This window comes from Dermacentor albipictus, chromosome 8 (genome assembly GCF_038994185.2).
Source record: "Dermacentor albipictus isolate Rhodes 1998 colony chromosome 8, USDA_Dalb.pri_finalv2, whole genome shotgun sequence".
NCBI classification, from domain to species: domain Eukaryota; kingdom Metazoa; phylum Arthropoda; class Arachnida; order Ixodida; family Ixodidae; genus Dermacentor; species Dermacentor albipictus.
Genome location: NC_091828.1, coordinates 133,408,192 through 133,421,864, shown reverse-complemented (window position 1 = coordinate 133,421,864; position 13,673 = coordinate 133,408,192). Strand labels below are relative to the sequence as shown.

Sequence of the window (13,673 nt, the reverse complement as noted above, 5' to 3'; positions counted from 1 at the left end):
ATGAAATAAAGAAACGATAAGTTAATGGTAATGAAAATAATGAAAAAACTTGCCGTAGGTGTGGAATACATCCTGCAACTAATTATGTTGAAGACGCCTTCAACACAATTAGTTTTCGGCGAGCACAGTGACAATGAACATGGCAATGGACCCCTTTTTGTGGTGTGAAATCGGAGCTTTCAAGTTGCTGCAAGGCAAGGCTTGGCAAAGTAAGCTTATGGTAAGTAAGCTTATGGTATGAAGTAAGCTTATGCAGTAAGCTGGTAGGAAGTAAGCTTCATAGACTTATGGCAATGAATTTTTGTTTTGCAAGCCATTTTACTGTCTTTTCTGCCTCATTCTCGTGCAGTCAAATTTCCCGCAAAAGTGAAATTTTTGTGTTCTCTCACGATTTCGTCATTGCGGGTTTCAACTGTGCAGTCGAATCCACGATCCCAGATATAACAATCTATTGGTTGTAGCGACCATATTTCACAGCATTTACGATTTTCCGACCCCGCCTATTGAAACTGCATCTTGTTAAGAACGGCCAGCTGCAGTGCAAGTTTGCCAGCCATTTACGCCAGCGGTGGCAACCTCATTTTGGAACGCCCCGCCGCCAACCTCTAGCCACGGCGTGACTGAGGCGACTTTGTATCGGGAACAATGCGCGCATCCTCCACTCTCCGTCGCTTCAGCTAGGATGCGTTCGACGAAGCAGGCTTTGTGCGCAACACAACAACGTGGACCTGATCTGCTACGGGTGGGGGAGTTGCCGCGGGAAAGCCGACGAAGGCTCCTTCCCATGTGCTTTTCGAGACGCCGGACATTGGACCGCGGTGGAGGCCCCTGTGCGTGGTCCGCTCTGGAATTTAGAGGCAACGGCTGTTCTGTAAAGGTTGTTGGCCCTCAAGATAGCACTGAAACCTGTGCGGCAGTGAAACCTGTGCGGCAGTGAAACCTGTGCGGCACTGAAACCTGTGCAACACTTTGACGTCGAGTGGAGTGCTTATAAGCAGCGATTGCTGGCTGCTAGAGTGTGCTCGTTGTCGTGCTCGAGATGTACTAGTGAGCTGAGTGCTCGTCGTGCTCGAGATGTACTAGTGAGCTGTGTGCTCGTTGTCGTGCTAGAAATGTACTCGTGAGCTGTGTGCTTGTAAGCTGTTTGCTGTATATTAGTCTTGCGGGCTCCATACGGGAGTCACGCTAGACTGTCGATGTATGTCTTGTCTAAGATGTAAATAATGTAAATAAATCCTGTTCACTGGGCTCCTCTCTACGACCTTCAACTCCTTCAAATGGTGGCGAGCGGCGAGATCGTCCGACGACACCTACATCTGGTTGACAGCGGCGGGATCGTCCGACAACTCTGACAATCTATATATAAAGAACATTTTCAGAAGCGCCGTACTGTTACAGTGAACACTTTATCTTTAACGTGCCAATTTGGGCCTTTTGCATGCCATCGAAAAGGTTTTGAATAGCGCATGCGCGGGAGAATACGGAAAAGACAGAGCGCTCTGTTCTTCCGTATTCTTCTCACACACTTGCACTATTCAAGACCTTTACTTAATCTCAGTCACTGTAAAAGGAAGGAGAGCACATGCGAAATTCTGATCAGTGAAGCGCGACTGAAATGGGCACGACGCCGCATTGCCCCCCCACCTCCGCTCCAGTTCGACCGCAACGATGATTCCACTGCCAAGACTGCAGAGGAGAAAGTCACTCGCTGTCAGCCATGCTAGGCTAACGGTGCTCTGAAGGCATGTCTCCAGCGTATATCAAGTCAAAGCAGCACAGCATATGGCGGCTGTGGCCTCCGACGGCAGCAAACTAGTGCGGAGTTCTCCGTGCAGCACCTTGGTGGCACCACTGCAGTCTCAGAAGCTGCCGCAGAGATGCTCTTGTTGGTGCACAGTTCTCCATGTGGCACCGTGTGAAATAATGTTAGGTAAGCTATTTAGATGATTTGGACCAATTTGAACCAATGGCCACTCAAGTGTTACCGATATTCATGCAGCACTATTCGCCACTGCCATGCAAAGTTGTAAAGAATCTGCAGTTACGATTTATTGACACTCAGTTTACCTTGCTGCTGATAACGGTCTGCAATAGCGTTCTACCTTTCAGATTTCGAATTTTTCGGCCGAAGTGGCATTAAATACCTTAACTGCACAGCTCTCGGCATGCATGTGGCCAATGCAGCAGTCGTAATGACAAGACCTCTGCAAAAAAGCTGGCATGACTGTAGTTTACGCTTACAGCGAACAAGCATGCTTGACTATCGTACGCAGAATCCATTTGTGTCCAGCTGATAGTAAAAGATGTCACAAGCTCCCAAAGAAACAATGGCAGCGGTTGTGCTGGTAGTTTTGAAAGAGCAGGTGATTGGAACCGACCAGGCAGTGTGTCGAAGGGGCTGCGACACCGCATTTCGTTCTTTAGATGATGTATTTGATGGCAACTCACAGTTAGATGTGAAAAAGTGCCGGGAATAAATATGAAGGTACTGAAAATCCTATTTTTGGATCAGACTGGTGTCGGATAGATCGGCTATTGGTGACAGCAGCTACATTGTTTTAAGGGGGGCAGGCCACCCTGGAGACTGAACTTCTTTACTTTTTAAGATATCCGGATGAAACTTTCAGGGTACATTCACACTACCAAACTGTGAGGAACTGTAAAGTTTCGTGGAGATGTGTTAATTTGTTCCAGAGTTATTGAGGCCTAAATAGGCGCTTCATGTATATGCCTGAGGAAGAGCCTGGAGAAATCCCAAGACATCACAGGAAGCTGAAATTCACTGTGATGATCCCTTGGTAGATATCCCAGGGGGCTACAAAGCCCTTTTCCTTAATTTCCCCTCTAAAAAATTTTAACACAACTTTGAATTTGATGTAGCCAATAATGACCACATTCATGAAAATTTGCTTATTATAAATTAACTGCACCAGCTTTCAAAAAAAGAAGCTTGTTACCCCCTGGCAAAGTCACTCAGGAACAGAATAAATAAAAAAAAAATGGCTGTGGCTTAGCTAAGGTTAAGCCCAGGATGCGAAGCATACTAGCCTTTATTTTAACGCGACAGTGTTAAGGAGCTCGTGTCGCAGAAAAGCCGGTGTCGTCGGCGTCGGCTCAGGCATGCGTCGCTTGCTCAGGCGCACATTTCGTTGTCGCGCCGAACGCTGCGTTGCTCGATGCTCACCGCGTCCGATGCGGGGCGCATAGTCGCTGCGCCGTAGCCCATTGTCTTACACCCTTGGCGGGTCGACGGGAACGCAGTCGCGTTCCACTCTTGAAGGCGAAGCTTAAGCGTCCACTTTGCAGCTCTTATGGCGTCATATGGTAGCTACGCGGCCGCGCGCGGCGCAGCAAGGAAGAGCGTGGTTGTGCGGCTAGTATGCTTCGCATAAAAAAAACGGCACACAAATCTGAAGAGCGGTTCTTGAAATATCGCCTTCCCCAGCACCACTACTAGCAAAAATATCCATTATGAGAATACAGGCCTTAAAGTTGAAAACCTGTGTTTTTATTAGAAAGCTCCTGTGGATCTTCCAATTACTCTTGTGGCTCCAGGCGCACTCAATGTGTCGGATTCTCGACTGGCGACAGCAGACAGCCTAGTTCCGCCGCTGCAGGCGTCTACGCAGTCGGCACTTGCTGCAGAAGATTGGTAGTTGGGTGCTCGTACAAGTTGCATATTGTGCTTCTGCGCATCGAACATCTGCACTGTCTTGGGCTTCGTTGCTGGCATCACGTGCAACAAAAACCTAGCTGGAAAAAAAAAAAAAAGCTGAGAAAATACCGTATTTACTTGTATAATGATCGCACCTGTCTTGTAAAAAAAATTGACGCAAATTCAGGGGTGCGATCATTATGCGGGTTAAATTTCCTACAAAAAGAAACATTTTCTTTTTTCATCCCGCATTTGCTGTGGGATGACAACGGGTCAACAAGCAGGCGGTTGCGGCTGTCAGTGCGGAACGCCAAAACAAAAATGGCGGCCGGCAGAGCAAGCCAAACGCGCCGAACACGATTATTTTTCTTCTCGTGAGTACATTACATGCATTGAAACAGTTTCTTCCATATCAGTAATTAATATTATCATTGATATCGCCAAGTTTGCAGCAATAACATAGCCATGTTCACTGTGAGGGCACAGAAACAGAGATGGGTGGGCTTAGCTGCCAGTAACATCGAAACGCATGGCGGGCATGCTGCGGAAACTGGGGCATTTGTCTTCACTGCTGTCCTAATACTGCATGTTTCCGCTAAGGGTGGGTGATTATCTTAGCTGCGTTACCAGCGTCGGCGTAAGAATAGGGTACGCTTCTAAGGTGTCAGTGTGAATGTGGTCACTATTGTTGCCGCTCACGATTTGTTGTGTGCCCACGACTGCAGATGAGAAGAATTGAAAGGCGCTCTTTTTTGTTGTTGTTGTTGTTGACCCAAACCATTATGAAGCCTACAAATACCGTATTTACACGATTTTAAGTCGACTCGAATGTAAGTTGACCCCCCCATATCGCGTGACAGGGAAAAAAAAGAAAGAGCATACCTGAGGGCGCATTCGCTAACGAGAATTTATTAGTAGCTGACATGGTCACTGGACTACTCATCCTCACTAGTGCTGCCATTGTCATCGTTGCTACGGTCCCACAGAGCGTCGTCGTCCCACGAAATTTCACATTTGGCAAATGACTGCACCACAACATATTGTGGAACAGCAGCCCATGCCGAATGCACCCAACCACACGCAGCCGTCAGGGAGGCTCTTTTGACAGGTCTGGTTGGCGTAATTTCGCGGTCTTCTGCCGCCAGCCACTCGTACTCACAGTGGAGCAGGTCCTTAAAGGCGAAAATCCGGGCTTGTTTCATGACCATGTCGCACTTCATTGGCAGGGACCGATCACGCATTTCAGCGACGTACGCCGCAAGTTTAGCCTACCGCTGCGGAAGGTGTCCAGACTTCGGCATGTGGGAAATTCCTCGCTTGTCGTCACAGGTGAAAATTTCATTTCGCTGCAGTCGCCACTCTCGCACCACCCGTTCAGAAACATAGAACTTGCGGCCCGCTGCACAGTGATTTGTTTCTTCGGCTTAAAGGATGGCAGCCCTCTCGAACGCTGCTGTGTGATTAGTGGGCCTGGAGCACTCATGACAACTGAGGAAGCATAGAAACAGCATGTAGCTGGCAGTCAAGTGGAACGCATCAAACCAATGCCTTTCGTCAAACTATAAAGAAAGCTAAGGGCAACAGGCAAAGAGAAACCTGCCAGTGGTGTCTGCTCTTCCATGAAGTACCGATGCTCCCCGCAAGCGCCGCCATTCTGAAGGTGCCGCCGCGAATGGAACAGCGGCTCTTTCATCAACTATCGACACCCACTCATGAGTGTTGTGTGCACTGTAAAATTCTCAAAAATGTTGAAAAACACTTCCAAAAAGTGAACAAAGACGCGGGATAGCGAAAAGCTACGGGCAGGGCCATAGAGCAAACATAAAATTGTAACTAAGTTGTAGCACCCATTGGTCTTGCTTTTTTGGTGGTGTCACGTTTTGGTTTCGATTGTACGTCGACCCCCCACTTCAGATTTTCAAGTAAAAGAAACATGGTCGACTTACAATCGTGTAAATACGGTAATAAAGCCGAGGCAAGTTTGGTTGTAGCTTTTCTTTTTCATGGAAATACGGAAAGTGATGAAAGGAATGAAATGGGGCATCTGCTTAAGAATGTAGGGTGCGTGCAGACTGCTTAGTATGTCTTCAAGAGTCATCTGTGTAGCATTCGAGAGATGGTAAGTGCGATCATCATTAGCTAGACTTGGCACACAACATATCGCTGCGACAAGTTCGTGGTGCGATCATTACATGGGAAAAAAGAAAACCTAATTTTGACGACATAATTCAGGGGTGCAATCATTACGCGAGTGCGATCATTATGCAAGTAAATACAGTAATCTAAAGGATAGCGCAGCTCACAAGCAAACATCTGTTGAGGCGGACAGAGCAAGGGGGCAACGATGCGAGTGCAGTGGGCGTGGCATAGAAGAGAGCTGCCGCCGTCACCTCCGCCCACGCAGCAGCCAATGGCAGGCGCGCTTTAGCCCACGGGATTTGAACGCTTTGCTCCGGCCAATCAGTGCTCTGCATCGCATCGCGGGAAAATGCCAATAGTGCCTCAACCGCGCCGGCGATGTCATTTTGCAAAGCAGCAAAACAGAGACAAAGAATTCACGGTCAAAACGACACCAAGATAGCGCGGGCAGGCTGCGTGGACGGGGAATGGTGCGCAGGCGATCTTTGTTTTCATTTCGGCATTTGCGCGTGTCTTGTGGGCCGCTGTGGCCTCAAAAGTAGCGTTTTTTTTGGGGGGTACCTTGCGGTTGAATTAGGTGCAGATAATTACAGAACAGATAATTTATGAGACATACAAACCAAAAATATTGTTTTTCAATAACAGACTTTTTCGCGATTTTTCAGTTTTTGAGGGCCGCATCCCCCCCTAACATTTTTTCGCATATTGAAGGCCAAGTTTACATATAATGGACTACTGATACGGTCACTTTGTCGCGGAACTATCGAGTTTGTTATATATGGATTCGACTGTACACTTGACTTCCGTTAATTCGATCTTGATGGCACCTATGAAATTGATCAAATTATTTGGTGAGTTGAATGAAATAGCATGCAGAAAACAGTGTCAGGACACCGCTGGCTCATTTTGTGCACCAATTTTTATCGTAGTGTGTCTCGGGCGTCACTCAGCACCCAACAAGCTAATCGGCCTGTGCAGGAAAACAAAACTAGAAAAGAAAGGAAGTGCCCCTAGTAGCCAAGTTAAACACAGGAAGAAGTTTAGAGAATGCAAGACATCGATTATGTATCATATACCCTTATCGTCTGGGAAGTATTACGTTGGACAGTCGGGCAGATGCATTAATAATAGGCTGCGCGAACACAAAAATAAAGTCGACAAACTTGTATCAGATGGGTTTCTCTCCCTTCATTGTAAGCAACATAAGTGCTCCCCTCTCTTCGAATCAACAATCATTACCGGTAGAAATAAGTGCGAACTCACTAGACTTATAATAGAAGCCGAGCAGATTGATGCCCTAGGGGATTCATGTATCAGCAAACCATTGTTGGCTCTCTCTGAAAAAGAACTGAAATTTTTGCGCATGGCTTAACATATCACAAAATGTATCGCCCTGATTGTTAATCTGTTCACGTGGCTGTGACTCATGTTGGCCGAGTGTATAAGTACGACCTGGTTTTTGATAATAAACATTGTTGGTAGTTAGCGCTGTGTGTGTCCCTATGTGTCTTCTTTTGTCCCGTCTTTTAATCACGCTACCGTACTCCCCTTGAAGATGCATTACCAACAAGCCCACATTGCAACCCTCATGAATAGTGTTAAGTCAGCTGTCTACCTACGGAATGTTTTCTGATGCATGCACTGTGGATATGAATGGTGAATGCTTATATACGGGCTTTCTTGCGCAATAAATTCAGTTGGAAGTGATGCTCTGTATATGTTTTGTGTCTTTTACCTGCCAATGTCGCCCCACCAAATAGCTCGGATACAGACCCTAGGTCATCTGGTAGTATTTGCCCTATTCTAACTCCCCCGCATTAAACGTGCACCCAATTTCTGCATGTGAAAAGTAGAAATCTAGCATGCAGCTGATTTTTTTAGCAAGAAGAAGGGGCTAGGGTCTAATGTGGTCGGCTTTGCCACACAAATTTTTAAAACTCAGCTTCATCACAATACAGCTTTGTTATGCAATAAAGTATATGAACACGGCAAACACGGTTTTGGTTTCATATCCGGTTGCACCACGCAGGCAGTTTTCGGCCCAGTTTTCATGGAAAAGAAAGACACCCATTAAAATCGGGTAGATAAAATACTGTTGTTGGACATTGTCAGCTACTTTGGGAAGAGAGCTTGTTGGGCTAGTTGGTAACCCATACTAAATGTGAACAGCACTTGTGCTATCTTGTGTAGCACTTGTGCACTTGTGTCCCCATGTTGCTTTTGCATTGTTCACGTTTAGTGTGAACTACTGTTGTCGCTTAAAAATCATCTTCTAAAGGCAGCCATAAGTAAGTGTTTTTGAGAAGTGACAACCTGTGTTCTCTGACATCTCAGCTCCGCTGAGACATAGTGCCACTAAAGGGTCGCCATTGGGTGTCACCATAGGAGTCGGGCATGCGCATGCCGACTGGCCAAGTTCGAATTATCTGGCAAACACCGATTTTAGGATCAAAATGAAAGCTTGGGCCCATAGAAATGCATGGGCGCCGGCTGGGGCTTGTGGTCAGCCACAAATTAATTGGAAAATTGAATTAACAGAAGTCTACTGTTATTTGCCCATAGCTGTTCATTGGTAACACTGGTGTGGATGCAAACAGTGCTCATGCTGTCAGCAGAACGTGGAACGTGGCCCTCACTCCACTGCAGAGCCGATTGAGCGAAGTATTGGGGTGTGTCCACATGGCTTGTTTGTTGTTTTACAGTTAAGCTGATGGCACGTTCCTCGCATGCATGAAATCTGAGTGGAGTGTATGGGACACTTGACTAAAACAGTTTAATAGGCCGAAGGTGTTGTCATTGATAAAGGTGATGACTTTAAGGAAAAGGCCTCTGAGCTCTTCTTGTACCTTCCCCGTTGTACAGGTGTCTTCCACGTCGAGCCCTTCGACCACGCGCGTAAGCATTGCAGGCACCTCGGTGGTGCTGAGCCACATGACGGGAGGCACAGTGACCCAGGCCGGTGGCAACACATTGCGGCTCAATTCGTCGCCACTTGTCGGGCCCCCGGCGCGAGTGACGTACTTGGTGCCAAGCTTGCCCCCTGGCATGGTGGTGACCCCACGCGAGGCTGGACCACGGCTGGCCGCCGGCAGTGGTGCACAGCCCATGCAGACCATCCTGCTGCGCATGGCATCACCGCAGGGTGGCTTCACCAGTGAGTGCCACCCTCAATGGCATCTCTCCCAGACGAGGAGTGCGAGAGCTAACAACTTTTTATGGGGATAGCAACGCTATTATTATGTGAGAGGAGGCTCTACCTGGGCACTTCTGTTTTTTCAATGCAACTACATGTGAAACACAGAAATGTTCTTATTAGATGGCTGCTGAACTGATATGAATAAAATTTGTTGCATTTGAGACAGAATGCTGAATTATGCCAACTATTGGAAGCGATGTATGGCTTAAGGAGAGACGCGGGTCGAAAAACCGATTTTCATTAAAAAAAAGTCAGTTTTATGTTTTCGACTGTTTCAGCAAGATTGATCCCTACTCTTTCACATATAAAGAAATCAGAGCCGTAAATGATTGGGAAATTATAAATAAACTTGGTGAAAGCACTCGAGGTGGCAAGAAAAGGTGTAAATCTGGCCCATTTTCTAGCGCTTGATGCGTCAAATCGGGGCGTTGCAAGCCATTGGCCTTGTGCAAGGCAGTAAGTCTGCGCTTTTTCTCTCCGAGGCCAACTTTCCCACATCATAATCTCCCCGGGAAGTAATAATAATAATAACATAATTTCTCCACCAAAACCAAGTGCTTTCACTGGATTTCTAACTCTTGTGGTGCGATTCCGGCCACTCCATTAGCTGCTGGCGCGCGACGTGGCCACAGCTTGTCTGCTCTTCCTGTGACACCTGTGGCATAAATGATGTTCCACATCCGCCGCCAAGGTTTGTGAGTGGTGGTGCTGGCTAACACTCTCGGGGTTCTACTAGGACGCATAAATACCCAAGAAAATGGATGGGGAAACGGCACCGCAGTAGCTCAATTGGTAGAGCATCACACGCGAAATGCTAAGGTTGTGGGATCGTTCCCCACCTGCGGCAAGTTGTTTTTTCCTCCACTTTCATTTCCATTAATTTATCGTTTCTTTATCTTATTTATTAAGCACAGGTGATTTCCCCTACGTTGTCCTTGGCGTCAGTGTTTGCTGGCTTCTTATAAAATTTCACTCAGTAACATAAATTAAACATTTATGAAGTTAATTAGCTACCTGGACATTGACATTTATCATTAACATAGTGTCCATATCTTCAGATAATGGACCTGAAGAGGCTGAATTGTGCTTTCACAAACAATTAAAAGAAATGAATGCGTTCTTTCTGAAAAAGATACCTAAAACATGGCATGTTTCAAAAGTGTTTGAATTTGATATTGCTGGTACAACTTCATGCTGGAAAACTAGCCACAAAAGCGGCAAAAGAAAGTGCCACGCTGGCACAGTTCTGTCCACTATTGCACCATATTTGCTGCAGTTTATTTTTAATGTGGAACATTCTTTACCTCATTCTTGGCACTTTGCAGTAGGTATGCTGCTGTCTCATCTCTTTAAGAAAAATAATTTGGGGTGTGCGCATATTCGAAAAGTTTGAATATTATCAAATATATTTTTATTCTTGTTTGATCCGAAAAATAGATATTTGAAAATGTTCGAATACTCAGTTGGATGCGAATATTCGAATCAAATCGAATATTTTGCTGGCCGTGCAGGAGCAAAAACAGTCCTTAGCATTTCTTTCTATATAATCTAACAATATTGGGCAATTTCGTGCTGAATATTGCTATGATTTTGTGCTGCTAGCGAAACTTTGCCTGTAAAGCACACTTAGCCACTAAACGGCTAAATTGTGTGGGAAAGCTAGCGTCTCAGTCGCAAGGGGCACGAGTTTGCGGACAGTGAGGGTGAATATTTAGAGTGCAACTCTTAGGCGCCCGTTCTTGCGGTGAATGTTGGCTTAACCGAGCGAAGAAGCTCAGCGAAGGATGAAAGACTGTGTAAGGCTGGTGTCCTTCGCAGTAGCACTTGGACCTAGAAGGCTTCCTTGAGCTGCTTCACACATTGCATGAGCTGATCGTTCCCGCCACTGCACTCAACTTTATTTCTCAGGAAGCAAAGCATGTTTCTTGTTTCGGCTGATGTCGGCACCTTTTGAGGTTTTTCTTCATCGAATGTCCCCGTCGGATCTGCAAGATTCCGCAGCGTGCAATATTCGGAGGAGCACTCTCGGCACGATTAGAGCTAAAGTGGCCAAACTCGCGACCTGGTGCCCGTGGTACCCGACGCTTACGCATAGCCGGTTCTCTTCATACGTGCCGGTTTCTGCGTGCTCCGTGATGACTAAATTCTGATGAATGCGACGAAGCCGTTGCCGGTGTTGCCGAAGTTTGGAGCGAGCTGTCAGAATTTCCGGAAGCTGTTGACGAATAATTGGTGGAGGAGTTGGTGAGTGCAGATGATGGTGTCACAACCATGGGAGAGCCCGAAAATGAAGACTACATCGCCGACATCGTACCGAGCACAAACGAAAGTGGGCACAATGAGGAAAGCAATGACGGCCCTTTGCCCACATCCTCCAAAGTGATTGGTGCAATCGCACTAGTCTGGTTCTTCTGCACGAGTGCGGAAGGTTGCGGCCTCAGCTGCTCAGACACAACATAACTTTTCGCAATTTTTCATTTTTCGAGGGCGGCGTCCCCTCTTAAGCATTCGCTTACTAACTAAATGAACAAGCATGGTGTCACATGCGGCCAAGCAAACATGAACACTTCTCTCTCATTGACCGCAGAAACTCTTATCAAAATGCTGGAGTGAGGAAGTGCTGTAGCAGGAGCGAGTGAACTGACCTTTGTGCACCCTCTCGCTTCAATGTGAACTGAACGACGAAAACACAGCTCGGTGCACCTAGATGGGTAGACTCTGTCTCCATCGCAGATCGATTTCAGGATAGGGGCTGCGTGGCCGCGCCATACGCAGTAGCCTCCAGAGTAGAATGTGTCTTCTTTTTGCGCCAGTCCTCCACGCAAGTTTCGGGAACTCCGAACTTCCGGGATGCGGCCCGATTTCCGTCCATCTCTGCACACATGATCACTTTTCTTTTAATTGCGGCATCGCTTGTCTTTGCAATTGGCACTTCAATGCTGACACAGCAAATGCAGAAAACGGGAAGACGGACAGTGTACTAGCCTAAGCACACGTACTGCAGCACATGGAGGAACCTACGGCAGCTAGGCTCAAAGCGTGTACAAAGCAGCCATTTTTAAATGGCACTGGCGATATGGTAATGCAGATTCAGGGTAGTACTCAATTCTAATGTGCGCACAATTTTTGGACCCATTTTGTCGGAAAAAAGTGTGCGTTATATTTGAGTAAATTCGGTGCATGCATCCTGCTCGCATAGCATGTACTCGTGAACGCTCGCGTCACTTTCTGTGGCGCCGTTCCCGGCAGGTCCGTGCCGCGTGTATTGCCTACTAGGTACATGCGTCCTGCCCTCGTAGCACATACTCGTGAATGCTCACGCCGCTTTCTGTGGCACTGTTTTTGGTATGTCAGTGCCGCGAGCATTGCATAGACCACTGCCAGCATATGCCGTTTCAATAGCAAATCTTTCGAGGAACCCGTATGGGTTTCCTTTGTAGCATTTTCTACGAATGGGTGGATGTCTGATTTTCCCTTTATTAATTACTTCTCTCCACCCTGCGGGTTTCCGCAGAACTATTACATCAATAGCAAAGCTGTTTGAACAAAATTGTGAAGGTTCGAATGCTATGCAACGCATGCGGCATGGACTTACCGGGAACGGTGCTACAGAAAGCGATGTGAGCATTCATGAGTGCACACTATGTGTGTAGGATGTAGTACCAAAAGGCACGCGGCACATGCATTGTTATTTTACATTGCATAAAATAAAAAGTCCATGCTGCATGCGTTGCGTATAATAAAATTAAAACAGAAATCACACCTCCGATGGTAAATCGGGCGCATTGCGTAAAGCGAACAAAACGAACTGCATCGAGCATGCTATCTTGCAGGGCCTGCTTCTGTGCACATCTCCCATCACATGATGTGCCACATGATTGCTTGACAAAGCTGTTACGCCGCCAGGTTTCGACTTCACATTCGGGGAAAGGGCCCACTTTGGGGTAGGCGCAGTAGGTTTGCGCGAAGCTTGTTAAATGGTCCGGCAGCATAGGCTTTGTTCCCTTCTCGGAGAAGATTTTGAGATATCCGCAATTTGGCCCAAAATTGCTTCGAAATAGAGGGCAATAAATACTTGGCACATATGGGAATTGGTTTGGTAGCGCAGGAAATTTTGACTTAGCCAATTTCTCGAGATATGAGAGTTCGAGTTAATGAGGTATTATTGTACATGGTAACAGTAGGAAGAAGCACACTGATACAAGCGCCCTTCTTGATTGACGGCAGCCATTGGCCAATAGAAGCCTTCGATTGGAATCTGCTTTATTACAAAATAAAGCGTGCAGAAGAGAAAGAGGAGCAGGCTTTTTGAGAGAAAGGTGACTTTGGGCTGTGCTTGCAAACTCTACACGCCCTGTATAATAATGAAACTTGGCTGAGATATTCACTGCATTGTATGCTACCTGCAGACGAAGTTTTCTTTTTTGCCAAGCTTGAGGGGGCATAGCATACGCTGCGGTGAACATCTCAGGTTCGAAGGTTGCACACATGCAAAACGTGTAGACCAAGCACCCACACATATCTGAGAAAGCATGCAACCAGGATGTTTGCATCCACCTAAATTTATGAATGTTGAAAGGTTAATGTCCGAGGGCCCGCACTCTTTGCATGAGGCAGAGTAGAACACAAAAATGTGCTGCGTCAAGGAAAGTCAGCCGCTGACTTAATTCTCAGAGCTGCTTG

General features: G+C 46.7%; 1 protein-coding gene across 13 annotated transcripts in view; it reads left to right on the top strand.

Annotated features, from left to right (window-relative positions):
• The window catches only part of LOC135913480 (activating transcription factor 7-interacting protein 1-like), a 179,146-nt gene that overhangs the window by 104,594 nt on the left and 60,879 nt on the right, over positions 1–13,673 (top strand). For all 13 annotated transcript variants that reach the window (XM_070524533.1, XM_070524535.1, XM_070524534.1 and 10 more), the window contains one exon: positions 8,657–8,948. In XM_070524533.1, coding sequence (XP_070380634.1) covers positions 8,657–8,948 — 292 coding nt within the window. The remainder of the gene's footprint in view (positions 1–8,656; positions 8,949–13,673) is intronic.